Source organism: Carettochelys insculpta, chromosome 10 (genome assembly GCF_033958435.1).
Source record: "Carettochelys insculpta isolate YL-2023 chromosome 10, ASM3395843v1, whole genome shotgun sequence".
Taxonomy (NCBI): domain Eukaryota; kingdom Metazoa; phylum Chordata; order Testudines; family Carettochelyidae; genus Carettochelys; species Carettochelys insculpta.
Window position 1 is genome coordinate 38,663,218 of NC_134146.1, and position 19,832 is coordinate 38,683,049.

The following is a 19,832-nucleotide window of genomic DNA, read 5'->3' on the forward strand; positions in this document are numbered from 1 at the left end:
CAGGGTGCCAGGAAATACTGAGTTCTAATTCTAGCTCTGGTTGGCTCACCTCATGAACTTTTATCAAGTGATTTAGCTATTTTGTGCCTAAATTCTGTGCTGTAAAATGAAGATGTTAGTACATGTCTTAGTGGAACTTAAGGCAGCATTGTGGGGATTTCTGAGAGTTTTTTCCAAAGCAAAAGCATTTTGAATTTGACTGGGACCCTTCTTACATTGCAGCCCTAGATAGTAGAGAGATGACATAACATGTCCCCTTAGTCTCCTGTGCTGTTTTAATGTTTTCTATGCACAGAGGCACATGAACTGTCACTACCTCTGCCTCTCAAGAAGCTGGGCGGTAACAGAAGGAGAGAAGATTAGAATCACGGGTGCACCCTGGGATGTTTGTGTGCTGGGCAGCATATGCTGAGATTTGGTATATTCTCACATTTTACTTCCTCCCAGGAGCAATAGCCCAAGTAGGGGGGAGAGAGAGTATGACTCCTCAGACTTCCTAAAGGCAACAAAGCAATGATGTGTGCCTTGTATAAATCATGGCATTAATGCAATATGTTATGTGTACAGAGGTATTGCATCTGTATGCTCTGCAGGTAAGACTCTCTTCACTTACACATTAATGATTTTTCTCTACATTGATTCAATATGATTTCCCTCTTGCTTTCTATAACAAGAGAGACAAAATAAACCTTCTAAGTCAACAAAACCCTTTGATGTTTTAATACTATCCTTTTTTTTCCTTTAATCTAAGTAAGTGGCTGTGTCAAGTGGAAAGATTCCATTTAGCTTCAGCTTCCCTTATATTAGGCAAAGACAATGTTACAAATGACGGTTTTTCTGATGGTGGCTACTGGCTTCTTGGTGGCTTGTAGCTTTCCAAAGAGGCAACATCTTATTTCAGGAATCTTTTCTCATGAGCGAATTAGACTTCTATGCACAGCATTTCCAAATCAGGTGGCATCTGTCCAGCCATCTAAAGTAGGGCATTTTTTGTGAGAACATAATCATTGTGTTTGCCCAGTAAGTTTTTTTTGCTCTTTTCCGCTTTGATGTGAACAGATTTTTGAAGTGTACATTTGGCTTGTCTGTGCCAGTATTAGTACTAACATAGCATTTACTTCAAGGATCTCCAAGCTCTCAAGAAAGTAAAGGAGTGAGATGATAATAGAAGGCAGAAGCCATTACTGTGGTGTCACAAGAGGTTCAGAGGCCTGCCTCAATCCCTAGAACATTCCCAGAAAACTGTATGACTGTACAGATTACCAGTGTATTGGGTTTCTTCTCACTGCCTATGTCACTTAATTGATTCAGATGGCTCAGTAAACTTTTGTCCATTGGTAAATGAGACCGGGAGCCAGGTTCTGGACTGACGGTGTACATAAATCTTTAATGGTAAATATTTAAATATACAGAATTCAAAGGGAGCATATAAAATTGGAAGACTGTCTCTATAATGTTTATGTAGGGCAGATGCTAATACTTTTCTTGTCCCATGGTATTAAAAATCTTATTCTTAGTGGTTTTCAGAATATGAAAAATGGATTGATTCTTGGGTCTCTGCCAGGGTTCACTCTAGTTTTTTCCATCCGTGGGCAGAATAAAATTGGCTGTGCACACTGAGGCATGTGTGGATGCGCACCACCAGCAGAAACAAGTGCTGTGGGCACTCTGCTAATCAGCTGGGCAACTCCTGAATCTCTGCTGGGCAGCCGCCCAAGTATTTGGCGACAGGGGACTCTGGTCTCTGGTATGATTGTACTAGGTTTCAGAAATCCCTGTGAAGGAAGAGCTGTATCCACTGGAACAATACAGTATCTTAGGAACATGATATGAAGCCACTCACCACTTAACTGGTAGTTCAGTTCTATTGGCAAAACAGTGTTGCCACCTGATGACAGCTTTGCAATAGACTCCCATAATTCTCCGTGCTGCTCATGTTTGCGACAATATTTCACAATCACCATATACCAGATTCTTCCACACTACCCACATTGAAGAGTCTCTCTCTTTGCAAGAAGCCACACTGAAGAAATTTAGTGGCTCGTGGCTAGCAACTCATCATGAGTAAGGGTGACCATGAATTGGTAGCAAAAATGAGTTAATAAGTAGATCGGTATACCCTTACAGTGAGGTAGAACCTCACTGTTTATGCAGTCCCATTGACTAAAGTTGGATAGCCCATTGCATAGGCACTATTCAGTGTGAACAAGGTCTTTGCAACGTGGCTGTGAAGCTGTGAAATTAAGCTAGAGTGTGTACCACTTACTGTCTTTCTGTTCATTGGTCATTGTCTTCACTGCTGCTGCAGTGATGCAGAGAAAACTATAATAGAGCAGGAAACTGGTAAGCTAAAGAACCTTTCACTTTGCTAAGACAAGATATAGACTACTGGGAGTGGACCTATGACCTACTGAATTGATGCTATATCAGATTTCACTCTGACGGCTTTTGTCCTTTGGGGCTTTTTAGGATAAAGTGCTTTCTGAAATCACATGATTTAAACCTGCTTTATTTTGTTTATTTTAGAATCAGGATCCAGGCTGTCAATGAAATTGGAACTGGTCCATTTAGCCACTTCATTACAGCAAAAACCAGACCCTTACCACCCTTGCCTCCTCGGTTGGAGTGTGCTGCAGCAGGCCCTCAGAGCCTAAAGTTGAAATGGGGAGATAGCAGCTCCAAACTGCATCCTATCGATGACATGGTATATATCTTGCAGATAGAGGACAGAAACAAAAGGTAAGAGGTGCATGTTTCTGTTCTTAAATGTTCGTGGCAAACAAATGATTCATCATAAGGTATTTATGTGAATGAATCACAGTGCTGTTTGCCTTTTATCTTATACCTACACACTGTGAAAATTGCCATTTTATTGTGGATTCAGTCCTGTAAATTCTTTACAAATAGTTTAACCTGTAAATAAGTTTGTGGTATCTCACCTGTCGCACTATTTTTGTAAAACAGTTAAACTACAGAAGTATTTTACAGTCCACATTTAGCAACTATCCTGAATTTTTTTTTCTGCCTATGAATACCAGCCTGAGAGTTTCACAATCATAACTAATTTGTTCCTTTCCCTGGGATATATAATACAGTGCAGAAAGTAATGTGATATTACCCAAAAAGTGGCATTTGCGCGATACTGAAATGGTAATTAAATAAGTTGCAAGGATAACAAGTACATGAATGACAAGATAGGGAAGAGCATTAATTTGTAATTGTTTTGTGAGATACCTAGACTATTTTTGAGCAGTAGACAAATAATATAAATGTATTGGGTTGCAAACTGCATGTTGATTGCAAAATAAGAATTAAGGGCCTCATCCAGTACAGTAATCCCTCGAATTATGTGGTGATTGCATCCTGGACAACCTCTGCATAAATTAAATTTCGTATAAATTGGGGGGCATTGTGGAGATCCCTGGAATTCCTCTGGCTGGGGGAGCAGGCAGCTGGGGGAGGAGGGGGGTAGACGTGCTGCCCCCAGCTTTTCCTGACTGGGGGGCACACAGCTGCTTGCACCGCAGTTTCTCCCAGTTGGTGCTTTCTACTAAATGAACAAGAGGCATTCAGAAGAAATAACGAGTAACAAAGAGCAGTTTCACAGCACAGTGACACTTGGTAGGTGCCTGTTACTGTAGCCATATGTGATGAAGTGGGATATAAAGAAACCTTCAAAAAAGCTGCTTCTGATTGCCTTCTCCTCACACTGGAGGAAATAAATGATAAACTTTTAACTTGCTCTAAATCAGATTATACTCTGGAGAAGTAAGTTGCTTTATTTTTTTATTGGGCCAACAAAAGTTGTTCTCACAGAAGATTACTTCACCCACCTTGTCTTTATAAGAGTAAAATATATTACCCAGGGAGTAGGGAAAGTGAGTAGCTAAGAGAGTTTTTCATAACAGCTCCTATTACCTCTGCCCATTGCAAATGGTCCCTTAAATACTGACCTGCATGCCATGGTCCAGTAAGATCTCACAAACTTGGACTTCATTATGGTTTGCATGGGGGAACCTCCAAGATGCAGCAAGAATTATTCAAGCTTTGTCTGCACAGGAGAAAGCACACTGATTTTACTTCCTCAGTTCATTGAAATTTACCTTGCATTCCTTCACAAAAGTGCATCAATTGATTGTTGGGAAGGCAGCAGTTACAGTACAAGCTTGATTATCTGGTATCCCTGGGGAAGAGGGATTGCTGGATAACCAAAGTTTCTGGTTACTTGAGCTCTAACCCCACTGCTGCCAGCAGCCACCCTCCAACGACTGGCCAAGTAGCCCCGCAGGCCAAAGTGCTGGATAACAGAACTTGCCAGTTATACCAGCACTGGATACCACAGATTTCACTGTAGCTTGATTCAGCCCTGAAATCTGTAAAGCTAAGCCCTCAGACCAGATCAGTTTTGTGCCATTATGGATTCAACATTACCGTTGTGATCAATGACAGCTTTTCTTGAGAGCGCTGAAACCTACTGATCCTTCAGACTGTAAACCGCCTTTGTTTCCCCCACCCTGATTACAGTACAGTAATCCCTCGCTTACCTGGAATTTTCTGTAAGTTGAGGATGAGTTGGGGCCCTGGGAGTGGGTAGGGGGGATCAACTTGGTTTGAGTTAGGGCTGCAGGGGGGTGGGAGGGTGCAGCTGAGCCGGGGCCTGCAGGGGATTGGACCCAGGCAGCAGGGGGTTGGGGTGGGGGTTGAGCCCAGCCAGGGGTTTGGAGCCAGGGCTCTTGGGGTGGTGGGTAGTGGGGGTGGACCTGGAGACCCACATGTTGGTGTGCCAGGGGGTTGGGAGCCACGGGTGCAAGTTGAAGCTGGAGCCCTGTGTGCTGGGGGGTGTAAGATGGGGCCGCAGGTGGTTCGGGGGATTGAACAGGGTGAAATGAGATGGCGGGGGTTAACTGGGGTGGGGAGGAGTAGAGCCTCATACGCCCACAGCAGCTGACAGCTGGAGCCCCACATGCAGTGGTGGCTGGGAGCCCAGCATGTGCCAGGAGGTGAACTGGGGACGGGGTGTCTGGAGCTGGGCAGGGGGCGGGGTTGAACAGGGTTGAACCGGGTGGGGGTGAGTTGAGCTGGCAGGTGGGTTAGAGCCCCTGCGCATGCCAGCAGCAACTGACAGCTGGAGTGTGATGCACTGAGGTGTGAGCTGGGACTGCGTGTGGCTGGCGGGGGGGTGAGATGGGCGGGGGGGAGGTTGGACGGGGATGCGCCAGGGCAGGGTGCTTGAGCGGGGGGGAGGGGGCTGGAGTCCCACGCACGCTGAGCTGGAGCCACACATGGATTGTGGGGGTTGGGGCCATGTCCGCGGAGGTTGGAGGGGAGCTGGGGGGTTTGAGCTGGGGCCATGGGGTGGGGGAGTTGGGGGGGGTTGAGCTGGCAGGGGGTTTAAAGGGGGGTGAACTGACACGGCTGTCAAGTGACACTGCTCTGCAAAGCAGGCGGATGCGGCTCTTAGCCTGCCTAGCTGCCTGCAGCTGCGGGAAGCTAGGCAGGCTGAGAGCCCAGCAGCTTCATGTTGTGTGAATGTGAAGTCGCTTAAAGCAAGGGCTTACTGTATGAGTCGGGGGTCAGCTGTGTAAGAGCAGGGTCGTGTACTCTGGATTCATGTACTCTGAGGCCTTACAGTATAGCACACTGTGGTAGGCAGCATAGTGCGGATTAGCGATTGAGGAGAAGGGGAGTAAGGGAGTTCACAGGCTGCTGAGCTGTCATTCTTGCTGACCAAAGATGACAGCTACACCAGAATCATTGTAAGCAGTGACCCATTGTGGGGCATAAAAACTGATGGCCCCACTTCAAGCTACCCATAAAGTAAGCGTCATCCATGTCCATGAAATGTCTTCTCAATAGAGTGTGCAAAAGTGAAAAATGTTATCATGTAACTCTGAGCATGGATAGGGATGCGTGTGCCATCCAAAGCGCCGTTGCAGTTCGGAAAGCCCAGGTCCTGGAAGCCGGCGACGGTGTTGTCCAGATCCCCCAGGCAGACGACCCTATGGAGCAGCATCGTGTTGATGGCCCTGACAACCTGCAGGGGGGGAGGGGACATGTGCTCTAGTGCAGGTGGCACACCGTCTCCCCCGTCTCGGGCCCATTCTGCCCCCTTCCCATCCAGTCCCTACCCCATCCAGCCCCCTACCCTTCTCCCATCCGGCCCTTTGCAGCAGTGGGTTCCCCTTGCCCCAGCCCCCCCACCCACCTGTGGGGGCTGCGTGACCCAGCCCCACCTTACCTCCATAAGTACAGCCCCGACGGTGGCCTTGCCGACCCCAAACTGCTATCTCACGGAGCAGTAGGAGTCCGGGGTGGCCAGCTTCCAGATGGCGATCGTGACCCGTTTCTCCAGGGTGAGGGTTGGCTGCATGCAGGTGTCCTGGTGCCAGAGTGCGGGGGCGAGCCAGTGGCAGATCTCGTCGAAGGTCTGCCTCGACATGTGGAAGTTCCGCAGCCACCTTTCCTCGCCCCACTCCCCCAGCACCAGGCGCTCCCACCCGTCGGTGCTGCTGGAGTGGGTCCAGAGGCATCGGGGCAGCCGGAGAGCTGCCTGGCAGTGCCCCGGGTGGGGGAGCCCCATGGCCCTAGGGGGACCGCCCAGTCACTTGATGAGATCAGGTGCAGCTGCGGCGATGGTGCACAGCACTGCCAGCAGGGTGTCCGTAATGAAGGTGGTGTTCTGCAGGAGCTGTCGCTGTGCCTCCATCGTGGGTACAGGTGGGCTCTGCCAGGCTGGGAAATACTGGGCAGCACACGGCTCATGCGGAGTAGAGGGAGGGGTCCTTTAAAAGGGGCTGCTGGCTTTAGCCCCAGAAGGCCTTGTTGGCCATGGGACCCCGTTGGTGGCATTTTCTGCCTCCCTTCTTTTGACAGAGGGATTGGAGACTTGTGGACGCTCTCTTTTGAAAGACCTGCGGCAGCACTTTGAAAGATTGGATCGAAATGCCGATCCAATAATGGCGGTGGGTGCTCCCTTTCGACGGCCGCTATTTCGACCACCAGACTCGATTTTCATCCTTTCAAAAGGGTGCTCACATGTATACTCAGCTAATGTGTATACCAGAATCCGGACCATTCTTGTAACTCCCTTGCAAGTGTCATTTAAGTAGTACCTGGGCTTACATAAAGAGGTTGAAAGCTTTTCTTTCTCATTAACAGAAGTTAGTCCAATAAAAGACATTACCTTGCCCAGCTTGTCTCTCTGCATACAATAATAGTGAGCCAGTGCCCTTTAGTGTGTCTTGGTCATTAAGTATAATTCTTGGCTTTTCTATGGCAATAGTGAAGCTGAACAGTTAATTTGTTATGGAGTTAAATGTTCCACTGATCTCAAGACATGATGAACCAAGATACTTGGAAATCTTTTGGCACTGATGAATGTAGCAGCTTGTAAAGGTGTGCCCATCATGAAAGTAGCTGCTACAGCTCTCATTTGTTCATTATGTGAGATTTAAAAAGATCCAATTAGCATCTCTTTTCTTTTCTGTATTGGGCTGCCTTCAGTAGAAATGAAGAAAAGTCAATTTCTGGCAAACACTGTGTTATAATCACTAGGAGCAGTTGTCCTTTATGTGAGGCCAGCTTTATAGTTTTTAATGAGAAGAGGGATGTTACAGTGGCTTGGAGCTAGCTGGTAACTTAAGAGGACAGATTTCAGATCTTTACTCTGATATAGACTTCCTGTGTAATATTGAGCAAGTCACTTAGTCTCCCTGTACCTCCTTTCCCCATTCATTAAAATGATATAATAGCATTTACATACTTCACAGGGAGTTTGTGTTGATAAATACCAAAAAAAATTAACATACTACATCGACGTGCCTCATATATGTATCTTAAAATATGTAGGTAAATAGACTTCTAGATTTATTTTACTAAACTAATATTGCCTGTGGTTATAAATTAGTAATGTCAGAAAAATCATGCTAATCAAAATAGAGTAGTTTCCAAAGTATTGCAGGTTATTTTTTCCTGGACCGTACAAACTAATCTTATTACAGCAATGCTTTGATTTTTTTTTTTTTTTTTTTTAGGTAGTGATTAGTCTTTATCTGTCCATACAACTAATTGTTCCTGTTAATAGTTGGATTAAACCACATTATGAGTTGAATTAAAACCTCAGTGAGATTGATAGATATGAACTGATGCTCCCTAGCAAGGAAGTAGCCTCTACCTATAGATAAAGAGATTCTGTGAACATGTCAGATGCTTTTGCTGAACTTTGTTTTGGGTAAAGTGTTGAGGAGGGAGGAGAAACTGACATAGCCAGAAACTGAGAACAGGCAAGAACAGAGAGAAACTGAGGTAAAAATCAAGAATGCCACGTATTAGCCTGTGAGCACAGTGTATGAACCTGGAAAAAAGCTAGAAAGAGTTGTTTTCAGTTGGTGCTGGCTGAAGGGATTGTGTCTGTAAGAAAAGAAACTGTTCCTTTTCTGTTCTTGGTTCCTCCTATGTTAGAAGAAGCAGGACGTGTGTTAGGGTTGCCAACTTTCTAGCCACCCAAAACTGAACACCTTCTCCCAAGCTGCACTCCTTATTTGACACTCTGCCCCCCGTTCACTCCATCCCACCAGTGCTCACTTTCAGTGGAATCTGGTAGGATGTGGTGGGTGAGGGCTCTGACTGGGAGCACAGTCTCTGAGGTAGAGGCATGGATGCGTGGTATGGCGTTAAAGAGAGAGCTCCAAGCTGGGGGTAAGGTGTTCGGAAGCAGTAAGAGACTCAGGGCTGGGTAGGGATGGGGGTGTTGGCAAGGATACAGGCTTTGTCTGGGGATGTGACCTTTGGCATGGAGTGGTGGTGGGGGTGAGAGGTTTGGTATGCAGGAGAGGTCTCAGGATGGGAATAGGGGGTTCACATGGGGGTTTGGGGTGCAGGCACTGTCCAGGTGAAACTTAGTCTAATCAGGTGGGTCCCAGAGGTGGTGGACATGTCCAGCTCCCAGGCAGAGGGGCCAGAGGGCTGTACATGCTGCCCATTCCTATAGGCACTGCTCCTGCAGGTCCTATTGGCCATGGTTCCTGACCAATGGGAGCTGTGGAACCAGTGCTTAGGGCAGGGGCAGTGTGTGGAACCTCCCTGTCTGCCTCTGTACCAAAGAGACAGACATTCCAGCAACTTCTGGGAGCCACATGGAGCCAGCTCAGGCCCGATTGCACCACTGACTGGACTTTTAGCTCACCAGAGTCACCATGGTCCCTTTTGGACTAGGCATTCCAGACACTTGGCAGCCCTACTTTGTGCGTTCCTTTAAAATAACCAAGATGGCATCAAAAGATAATACCAGATGGCATTAATTTCTGCTTCCAACTAGAACATCTCCAGGGCCCTGAACTTAAACTAGTTGCTCAGGTCAAAAACTAGTTGCTTTTTTACTGGTGAGTCAAAATGGTAGAGCCAGTCCAGAAGTGGCAGAATAAACACATCCATTAATTGCAGGTTACTCTGTTAGTAATTTCTGCCTTTCTCTTGGCAATGATGTGGACAGTAATAGAAATGTATTTTATATCTTTGTACAGATAGATCAATCCACTAGAATAGGGAATGAATGTTAGGAATCAGACGTGTTTCAAAAGAAAGTCATTGGGAAGGATGGCATGACAGAATGCTGGGCAACAGCAGCTGGTCCAGTACCCTGGTTGCTATAGCTCGAATTCACTGGTGCCAACAGCCACATCAGGTGCCTGAGTAAGGTGGGGGAGGGCTGGCTCTGTGCTTCCAGAAGGGCAAAAGGGACAGGCAAGGGCACCTCCCTTTTGACACTGTGCAGCATGCCCCACCCTACCCCCAGGCCTCAAAACTGCCTGGATGGACTTGATCAACCACTAGTTGAGGCTGGGCACTGAAACGGGTGGGAGGGGGAGATAATGGCGCTGTGGTATTATGACATTGTTTGCAGAGCCTCCCCTAGAATATACATTGTGGGTCAGACAGTGTCTGCTAGGTACAGTGAATGTGAAATTGATGGAGGAATTTTCAGAGCAGGACCTCTCCAGAAAAGAGGGCTGACTGAATGGGGACTGAAGCATGGGAGGAAGACCAGAGAGGCCACAGCTAGAAAGGGTGTAAAGAGGAAGAAGGGAGAACCTGGAGGTACCAGTTTAAGTGTGAGAGTGACATGAAAAAGATTACCTGTGCAGCAGTTAGACCAAGACTCGAGGGAAGGAGAAAGGACAGAAGCTGGTATCTAGTTCAGTAATGGTGAAGACGAAACTTCAGTGGAGCCTAATAGATGTGGCCTCAACTTTCTCTCTGGTCTGGGAGGAGATCATGAAACCCTACCAGATGCATGAACATATTATGTTCATGGAGATAAGAAACTGCTCTATAGGACTGGAGGTCTCTGGGAGGTTTTATTGGAAAGAGGCTGGGATACTGTAAGCATCGATCAGTTGTGTTGGGCATCAAGTAGAGCCCCTTCCCAGTAGGATTGTGGGAAAAGAATCCTGGCAGGAATAAAATAACGCTCAGAGAAAGGAGTATACCAGATGAAGGAGGAATAGAAACCATTAGATGTCAGAGCCTAAGTCCGGCGGACGGATGAGTCTCCTAATAGGTTAAGGGTAGAGAGCAAAGGAAGTAGGGGTAGTGGAGAAAGATAACCCGAGCTCCTTAACAAAGGTTGAAGGTCCCTTGGAGCCTTCCATTTCCGAATGCCAGGGAGAAGCTTAGGTGTGCTTTGGAGGGCTGGGAGAGCCCAGGATTCCAAGAAGTCCGGGAAATGAGGCAACACAACACAATCCACCACAAGTAGGAAAGGAGGAGAGTAGGGAAAGCCATTCCCAAAGTGAGAACGCTTGTGTGCTGAAACAGCTGTGGGGGCAACACTTTTCCTCCTCCTCCTCCTCCTCCTCCCCCAGTAAAGTGGCTTCAGAGGAGTGGGAAGAATGAGCAAAGCTCACAAGAGGTACTTGGATGATTATTCTAGGGAAGAGGGAGATCCCCAAAGGGTAGCACCTCTGGTAAGTGAGGAAGAACATGGGGGAAGAAAAAGCCTTCCTCTCAGGTAAGAGTGGAAAGCGTGTGAAAGAATGCTGGGCAACAGTAGCAGATCCAGCATCTTCCTCATCATTGCCCCCTCCAATTATTTGCTCTAGAGGAGACTTGATTAAGAAAAGTTTTGCTTATTTGATGAACTGGGAGGGGCTGAAGAGAGCTAAGAGGATCAGGTGGCAGGGAGAACACTGAAATAAACCACAGGAGGGCTTTATCACAAGAAGTTCTCTAAGCTGTTAGTAACTTGAAAAGAGACAACAGCAAGACGCTGACCTATCACAAATGGGTAATAAGTAATGTTTGTTTAAAAGTTTGCTGTTGAAGTGTTCAGCTAAAAGGGTACTGTATAAAGAGGCTGCACCCTTGTAAGGGTTGTGGTCAGGTTTAAGTAACATAGTTCCTGGTGAAGGAACAGAATTACGATGCCCCGTCTAGTAAGAAATGGTCAGGGTTCTACAGCCATGTCAGTTTTAAAATAAAATCTGTGTTCATTACACATACTGCTCATCACAGGGAAAATAGGAATAGTAAAGAAATAGTCTGACACACAGAGATGCATTGCTAAATATTCTCCCTTTGTCTGATGAGTAACATAATTTTGTCGTTACTGCAGGTTTCAAGCAGTTGAATTAGAAAATAGTTTACACTCTTAATTTAATTTAGACCATTTGCATCCAGTCTCGCTGGCAGCAATTATGATTTACATCTGACCTGCTAGGGTTGTAAAGTTTTATTTGCAATATAATAATAGCTAAATGAACATCAGTGCAAAAATTCATGAAAGAGTCTCTGAGTTGGAAAAAAATATGATAAAAGGAAATGTGCAATTAAGACTCAGACATACGGTGATCTCCTGTTTAGTCTGAAGTACCTAATCTTGACAGGAAGTTAACATTTAGAAAGTCATTAAGGTCACTGGCATCTATTTCTCTTCTGTACTTACTCATTGCACAGATGGCTGTTAGATGAAGTAGCAGTACATTTGAACCTCTTTAATCCAGCAATTTTGAGTAATAGGCTGGTCCGGATTATGGAGTTTTCCAAAACATGGGTGTTTGCCACAATGAAGTGTAAATAAAGTCTATTACTAAAGCTTTTGTACGTACAAACCATTATAGAGTACTGTACACATATAACATGTCATAAGATAAATCCTTAATGCGTTGTTTTTAAACTGTTATTTTTATTATCATGTCGGTAATAAGCAGCAAACCATTAATTGTACAGTACAGTGCTCTGCCACATTCTTATGTTTATAAGTTAAATTATTGATAGACAGTGCAGTATAGATATGTATACTTTTTGTTTGATTGCATTGCATTTAAACTTTTTTTTTATTTTTATCATTATGGTACTCCAGCCATTGCAGGGTCTGGACCACAGGTGTGCCTGGATCATAAACACCTGCATTAAGGAGGTTCAAGTGTAAAGATATTTGTTAAGTGTGTCTAAAACCTCTAATCAGGATTGAGGTACCTTTCTGCTGACACTATACAAAGATGAGATCCTTGCCCTAAATAATCTGAGGAATATTTAAGTATATATCACATGTTTCCCTTATTTTCTTGCTTTTAATCACAGCTTTCACATCTACTGAAAGAATACTAGTCATCTGCTTGTCTCACCCGATGAGACAAAAGGAGGGGAGAGAGAAGGGTGTTTAATATCTAAAGTAAAACGTCCTTTATATTAGGATTCTTCTGAGGTGCAGAATTAGCTGTTTCCCCAGTGGTAGTCTCAAAGAATCTCTAATTTAATAAATTTCTGTCACTGAGCTAAGTAGAATTGAACACGCAAGATCAAATTCTGCTTTCAGTTTGACTGGTATACAGCTTTCGTAACTCTAGGGACTGCACTGGTTTAACTTAGTATGCAGGTGTTTCTGAGTGTAAATGAGAATAAACTCTGGCCTGCCATCTCCTGTAACATAAAGAAAGATGGTTTCTGTGTATCTGCAATAGCCACATTTGAAAGATAATATTCCGTCCATTTCAAAATGAATTTTTATTCAAAATATTTACTGGCTCCAGATCTGAGTGAGAGGCAAATAAGATATATTGTTCCCTAATGTGTCTCCATTTTAGTAAGCTCTAGATTCATTTTGCTGAAGTTGGTATGCTAGAAATCATCTTAGGTTTCTAAATGAGCTTGTCATATGGACTGTGGAGAACCATAATTTCAGTTAACAGTTATGAACATTGTATGCTGAATTATATTTAATTACAAGAATTATCAGTTGTTATCATGTTAGGAAAATAACTAGCAGTATTGAGAATGATATGAAAATTCACATATGCATGTAATGAGGTATTGAAAGTTCGCAAATGTTAGTGAAATAAAAGTGCACTAAGTCTGTTGTAGCTTATTTCTGTTATTAATTCATGCATGACCATTTTAAATCAGATTATTGATGACCTGATTCACCTGTTATCTCTAAGGGTAGTCATGTTGCTTTAATATACTTAGATTGTGTAAAACATTTGATTTGGTACAGCATAACATAGCAATTAAAAACTAGAATGATATAGATTAAAAACTGGCTGATAGGTCTCATAATATTACAGGGAATCATCGAGTCAGTGTGTTTCAAATGGAGTCCGGCAGGGGTCTGTTCTTGACCCTGCATTATTTAGTATTTTTAAGAATGATCTAGACAAAAATGTAAACTCATTCCTGATAAAGTTTGCAAGTTATGCAGAAATTGAAGAAATGGTAAATAAGGAAGAGGACAGGTCACTGTTATGGAGGATCTTGATCACTTGGTAAACTGGGTTCAGGGAAACAATATCTGCTTTAATATGGGCAAATGTAAATATATACATCAAGGAGCAAAGAATGTAGGCCACTGAGGAGCAACTTAAGCTATTAATGGGCCACGAGTGTCCCTCCTTCCTCTCAGTGGGCCGCAAGATTGTCATAATCAAGGCAGTCTCCCTAACTGTACGTGCATGCCCAGAATTTGTGGGTGTGCTGACTGAATTGTAGGAGCACCTTGACTGAATGCAAAGGGAGTGCATGGCTCTCACAATGCACCTCACTTCATGTGCCTTTGCTGTAAGTGTGTGTCATTTATTTTAATACTGGTAGGAAAGGAAAAACTATTCTGATGAAAACCAGCAGAATCTGGCAGCCCAGTGCATGGGCAATGGTAAACAAAATGTCTCATGAGCCACACATAAAGTCCCAATGGACTAAATGTGCCACTTGAGCCGCAAGTTACCCATCACTGATGTAGGCCATTGTTAGCTGGTGGCTGGGTAATGTGCGGTGAGGTAGTCCCCTGGGTCCTAAACAACCCAGTTTTTTACTTCTAGAGCAGGGAACTCCTAGCACTCTCACCTATGGCCAGGCTGTGGTAACCAAACAGTTAAAGTTCTTTTTATTGTGCTGGCTGTGTGGCAGTGACAAAGAGTAACAGCAGTCAGGTTCAGATCTTAACTAGTTACAAATTTATTTAAGCTACAGTTAATAAGCGTGCGGTTACAAAAGGCTATTGTCTACTTCTTATATGCTAGCAGAGTACAAGTGTTAACAGGTTACATTACAAACCAATACAAAGATATCTGTTACCATTTAACAGATAATGATATCTTAATACAACATCTAGTTACAGAGCTCTAATTCTTTGTCCGTGTACACCAAAAAGGAGACCTTGCATGGGTATATCTTACCCTCTCTGCGTCTCTCGATACCAGCATAGCCAAGCCGTATCGGTCACTCAGTTCAGCGGAAAGATGAATACGAGGTTGGGCGTCCCCAGTTGCAGACCTCGGGAGGCAATCACCTGACCCGACCAGCAGGTAGTTGGTGGGAATGCACTCAGAGTCAGAGTGCTGCTGGGCCCATCTTTATACCCCTTAGGTCACGTATTCTCTTTCTTGTCTGTGGTGCCAGATCGTACTGGTCTGTCTTTTGTGACACCAGTTTTTACAAGGGCAATTCTTACTTAATTTGCACTTGTAAGACAGGAGATAAGCAATTTGGGAGTACAGGACAGTCTTTTACAAGGGCAGAGATTTCTCTTCTGGGATGGTATGTGTGTGTGCATCAAATCCATCAATGCCAGCTGGGGTGATTTCCTGAGGCCCCCTTATTGACAGTTAGCCTGCTAGCCCTCTATCTGTGTTTTCTGTTTCTCAGGGTCACGATGAGCCAGCACATCTGGGCCTCAGTGAGAGACATCAAAGACTGTGCTGTTTAACTGCTATTCAGTGCCCTGTGTGCTCTGAGGCACCTTAGAGGGGAGGCAAAAGCTGGTCTGTAGTGGGGAGATTTTGTCTGACTACAGCCATACTCATAGGATGGGCAACTCTATCTTGGGAGATTGTAACTCTGAATAAGAGTCGGGGGTCCTGGTGAATAATCAGCTGAATATGAGCTCCCAGTGATGTTGTGGCCAAAAGGACAAATGCCATCCTCAAAGGGTTCGTAACTGTGAGAACAGAAGTTATTTTACCTCTGTATTTGGCATTGGTGCAACCACAGCTAGAATACCATGTCCAGTTTTGGAGTCCAAAACTCAATAAGGATGTTGATAAATTGGAGAAGATTCAGAGAAGAGCTGTAAAAACAATTAAAGGATTAAAAAACATGTCTCAAACAGATCGCTCTATATAACTTAAGAAAAATAAACGTGAAGGGGTGGTTTGATCACAGCCTGTAAGTGTCTACATGGAAATTAAATATTTGATAAAATTATCTTTAGTCTACTAGAAAAAGGCATAGCAAGATCCAGTGACTGGAAGTTGAAGTGCTAGACAATTTCAGATGGGAAATAAGGCATAAAAATGGAGGCAGGTTTCATCATGTGTTCCTTTTCGACATTCTAAATAAAAATGTCCATTTTAGGAGTGTGTCCATGAGGGTGTGAAGTGACATCTGATGTATATCCAAAGTGGTGTCTTAGTCTAATCCTCCAATAAAATGTGCATACCTTGAAAATCCTAGGGTGTAGAAGTCTGGTTTGGTTTTGAGAGGCTTGGCTGAAGTGATGCAAGAAGGCCTATAATACCCCATGGAAAGAGGAGAGGATTCTTTCTTCCTGAAGTCTTGTTTATCTTTTCTGTTCACTAGTACTAGTACCTCTTTAAATCTTTGTGTCCTGTGCTATAAAACTCTCTCACCTCTCACCATCAGTGGAGCGAGGCTGGTCCTCCCAACTCCTCTGGCCTTCAGGAGGGAGCATGAGTATGTTGTTATACTACGTATTTGCAATTCATGCTGCATTTTTGTCACTGACTGGTGTGATCGAATCTGTTTGTGTTCATCACCTTTGGCATTTTATTGTGTGTGATCTTAATACTGGTTGTAATTAGCATTGTTATGCTTTGGTACTGCCCAAAGTATACATGTGATTGCTGCAGGTGACGAGACTTGCCTCTAGACACAGCATGTTTTAGTTCTTCATATCTGTAACTGGAGTGGAAGATGAATTTAGAGATTCTCTGGTCAGATTGGTGATCTGACACCCAAAACAATATTCCTAATCAGACTTACAGCTCTGGTCAACGAAGTAGACTGGCTAATGGTGTGTGAAAGAGAGAGCCTCGTTATCACTAAGTCTTTTTAATCTAGTGGTTCTGAAATAGGGAAATAAAGATAAAATTAATCTGTTCTAGCTTTCTGAAACCTTCACTAGGAAGATATTTGTTAAAATAACATCTACCCTCCATCTGGGTGAATCATCCAAATACATCAGCCTACACTGCTTCAGGAGAGGCAAGGTGACCCTTCCTCACATCAGGAGAGACGTTTGGTTGAAGACTGGAAGGGGATAGATCTTGAGACCATTTGTGGCTGGAAGCAGGCAAGATTTGGGTGTCTGTCATCATGCATGGGTGTGAGTGAGAAAGGACTTCATGCTGATGGAAGTCTAGAGGTGGGGATATAGCAGCACTGTAGGGTCAGGTCAACTCATGTGATTGGGTATAGCAATTGACTTCAGTGGCCCAATTGCATCCATTTTGATTAGCTGAGAATCCGACTTCTGTTTCTCCAGTTCAAGGCCTGCAAAGAACTTGATGTTCTCTTACTCCAGGGGAGAATTGCGTTCCTGTTTTGAACCTTCTACTTTCCTAGATGTCACCTCACAGTGTGTGGAACTGCTGGTGGGGAAAGAAAAATCACATAAACAGGGGAGGGTTTGATATGTTCTGTAAACAGAGTAGAGGCACTATTTTTTAAAAGAAGTATGTGGAAAGCGGGGATAGTAATTGTGCAGCAAACTGGGACATTTTTACTGTTGTGATAATCCTGCTTTGTTAAACTATTAACTGCTGTTGATTCATTAAACCCATGAAACCTTGCTTTTAAATTACGCAATTGCCTGTGTTGAGGAGAAAAAGCCTCAGGTTGCCAGGTTAAATTTCTCATCAGCCCATTGATAATGAAGATCACCATATTTTGCAGCAAGACATTAAAGCTTCATTCAGGCTTTTGTTTATACTATTGTCCTTTGTTTGAGAATGCTCTCTTATTTAGTGTGGTGTATTGGATTTTTCTTTCAAAAGGAGCTGTTGGGACAGTAAAATGTGTTTTCAAAAACTAAACAAACCCCAAAGAGGAACCAGCTGATTGAGTTGAGGACTTGTAAATGAAGACAGAGTGAGGCACATTCATAATCCTCTGATTATGGGGGTAATAAAATAGCTATGACATACATGCCATTTCCCAGAAAGATCTTTACTGAGGAGAATAGAGTATTGATGAGAATATCAGAGCAATGACCTCTCCCAAACAATGTTTCTAGGACACCCTGTTCTCTCTTTTCATCTGTGTAAATAAATATATGATTTCTGTGTTTGACAGAATATCAGGAAGGAGAATCATTCAAGCCGCTGCAGTAAGAAGCAGAGCAGATTTTCTGGGGAATGGATTCTCCACTAAAGAGAGTCACTTTTTTCAGGTTTTGTTACTTATTGCGGGGAGGAAGTAGTACCTCAAGTTAAAACATAGTCTTAATACAAAAAACCCTCGAGTTAGCCACGGCGCGCGTTTCTGCAACCCCAACAGAATTTTCATGCAAGTCGAGGGGAGACGGGAGCCAGGCTGGTCAGTTTCCTGGCTGCCAGAGTGGCAGGGAGCTGGGAACCAGGGTCAGCCTGATTCCTGTCTCCCTGCCACTTGCAGAAAGGGGAGACTGACCAGGGCAGCAGCCTTGTTCAGTGTCCTGGCTCCCCTCCGCTCCTTCCAGCCTGGAGACTGACCAGGGCTGCTGCCCTGGTCAGTATCCTGGCTCTGCAAGCGGAGGGGAGACTGGAGCCAGTTTGCTGCCTGGTTCCCAGTTCTCTGCCACTCCAGGGACTGGGAAACCACTCCTGTCAGGGGCGGCAAGAGTCAGGCAGTCTGTCTCGCAGCTGCTGCCCCTGACGAGCAGTTTCCCGCTCTTGTCAGGGGCAGCAGACACTTAAACCTGAGACACGCACAACTTGATTGCGCGTAGCTTGAGGGTTTACTGTACTAATGTTGAACTGTTGCATGGTGTGACCTTCCCATGGTAAACACATTGCTGTTGGGATCTTTTACTGAACTGTTGAACAAACTGCCAGCAAGGTGATGCCCATCACAAAGCCTGACTTTAAGCTTCACAACTTGTTGCCTTCAAAGTCTAAGGCTGAGGGGGAAAAGCATTAAGGAAGCAGAGGTTTCTCAAACTCCATAGACTAATTCTTGGATTCACATAGCTGGTTCACCCAACTAAATCATTTTTTTTCCCTCACTAAGTTAAACCTACATTTATTTTACAGTATTTATATTCTTTGTATTTTACAATGTTCATAACTGAACGAATCTAACTCAATGTCCAGGTATTCAGAGGTATGTGCTTCTCTAATTTGCAAAAGAACTTAACCTTACCCTTCCAGTTTTGGTGAGCTATCTAGAAACCCAGTTCGTCCAATAACACAGTGAGCTCACCATGGCGGAGATTTCCCTACCTTTATCCATACCGTAGCAAGCAGGTTGGTGCGGGAAGGGGTAGGTAAACGAATGAACTTGTAGTTCTCTTGGGTAAGTGTACATAGCCATGCAGGGGAAACTGGTTAAAATCAGTCTCTGGAACTGTGCATTCAGTGTTTGAGTTTCCTGTCTCTTGTGATCAGATAGCATACATCTTTTAGGTGTCAATTTTCTTTATTAAGTATGCTTTCAGAAGCCAATTTGCATTTTAATTGCTTTTGTTTAAATGAGAGATGTTCACAGAAAAGGAAAAGCCAGGGGTATTCGACAGCATGTGCTGCCGCCACCATTCCAAATTGGTTTATGATGGTGCTCATAATGTACCCTGGTGGCATTCATGAAGGAAGAATGGCTGCTCAGAGCAGCTCTCTATCGAAGAACAGGCAGATAAGTGGGTAGAGGTCTGAAGAAGCTGCAGAACAGCAAAGGGTTTTTATAGCACATCACCTCCATTCTTGCTAGGCAGTCAGATGAGAGCTTGGCAGATGGGTTCGGGACTATTGTCTCATGCATAGGGGGCTGTGCGAAAGAGGGCATGGATGGGATTGCACAAGAGGCAAAGAAGTGGGCAGACAAGGGTTGGATGTCAGAGGCAGGGGAAAGGTGAAATTCATCAAGGACAAGGTGGGAAGGGCACAGTTATGTAAAGCTCAAGGAGCTTAATTTATTAAACTAGCTGTAGAGTTTTAGTGTGCTGACTAGGAATGGTCAGAAAGAAAATAAGTTCATCCTATTTTTAATAATCTCTACAATATAGGGTACAATTCAGTCATTTCATCGGTGAGACAGAACAATGTGTGTCTGGTAGATTCATGGAATATATCACAATGTCTAATATAATATGGTTCCAAACATGTGCTCTCCTAGGAGTTTTGCCT

The 19,832-nt window shown here is 44.3% G+C and overlaps 1 protein-coding gene across 2 annotated transcripts in view; it reads left to right on the forward strand.

Moving 5' to 3' along the window:
• FNDC3B (fibronectin type III domain containing 3B) overlaps positions 1-19,832 on the forward strand; it is a 402,180-nt gene that overhangs the window by 344,220 nt on the left and 38,128 nt on the right. For both annotated transcript variants that reach the window (XM_075004071.1, XM_075004072.1), the window contains exon 23: positions 2,527-2,739. In XM_075004071.1, the coding sequence (XP_074860172.1) occupies positions 2,527-2,739 (213 nt within the window). The remainder of the gene's footprint in view (positions 1-2,526; positions 2,740-19,832) is intronic.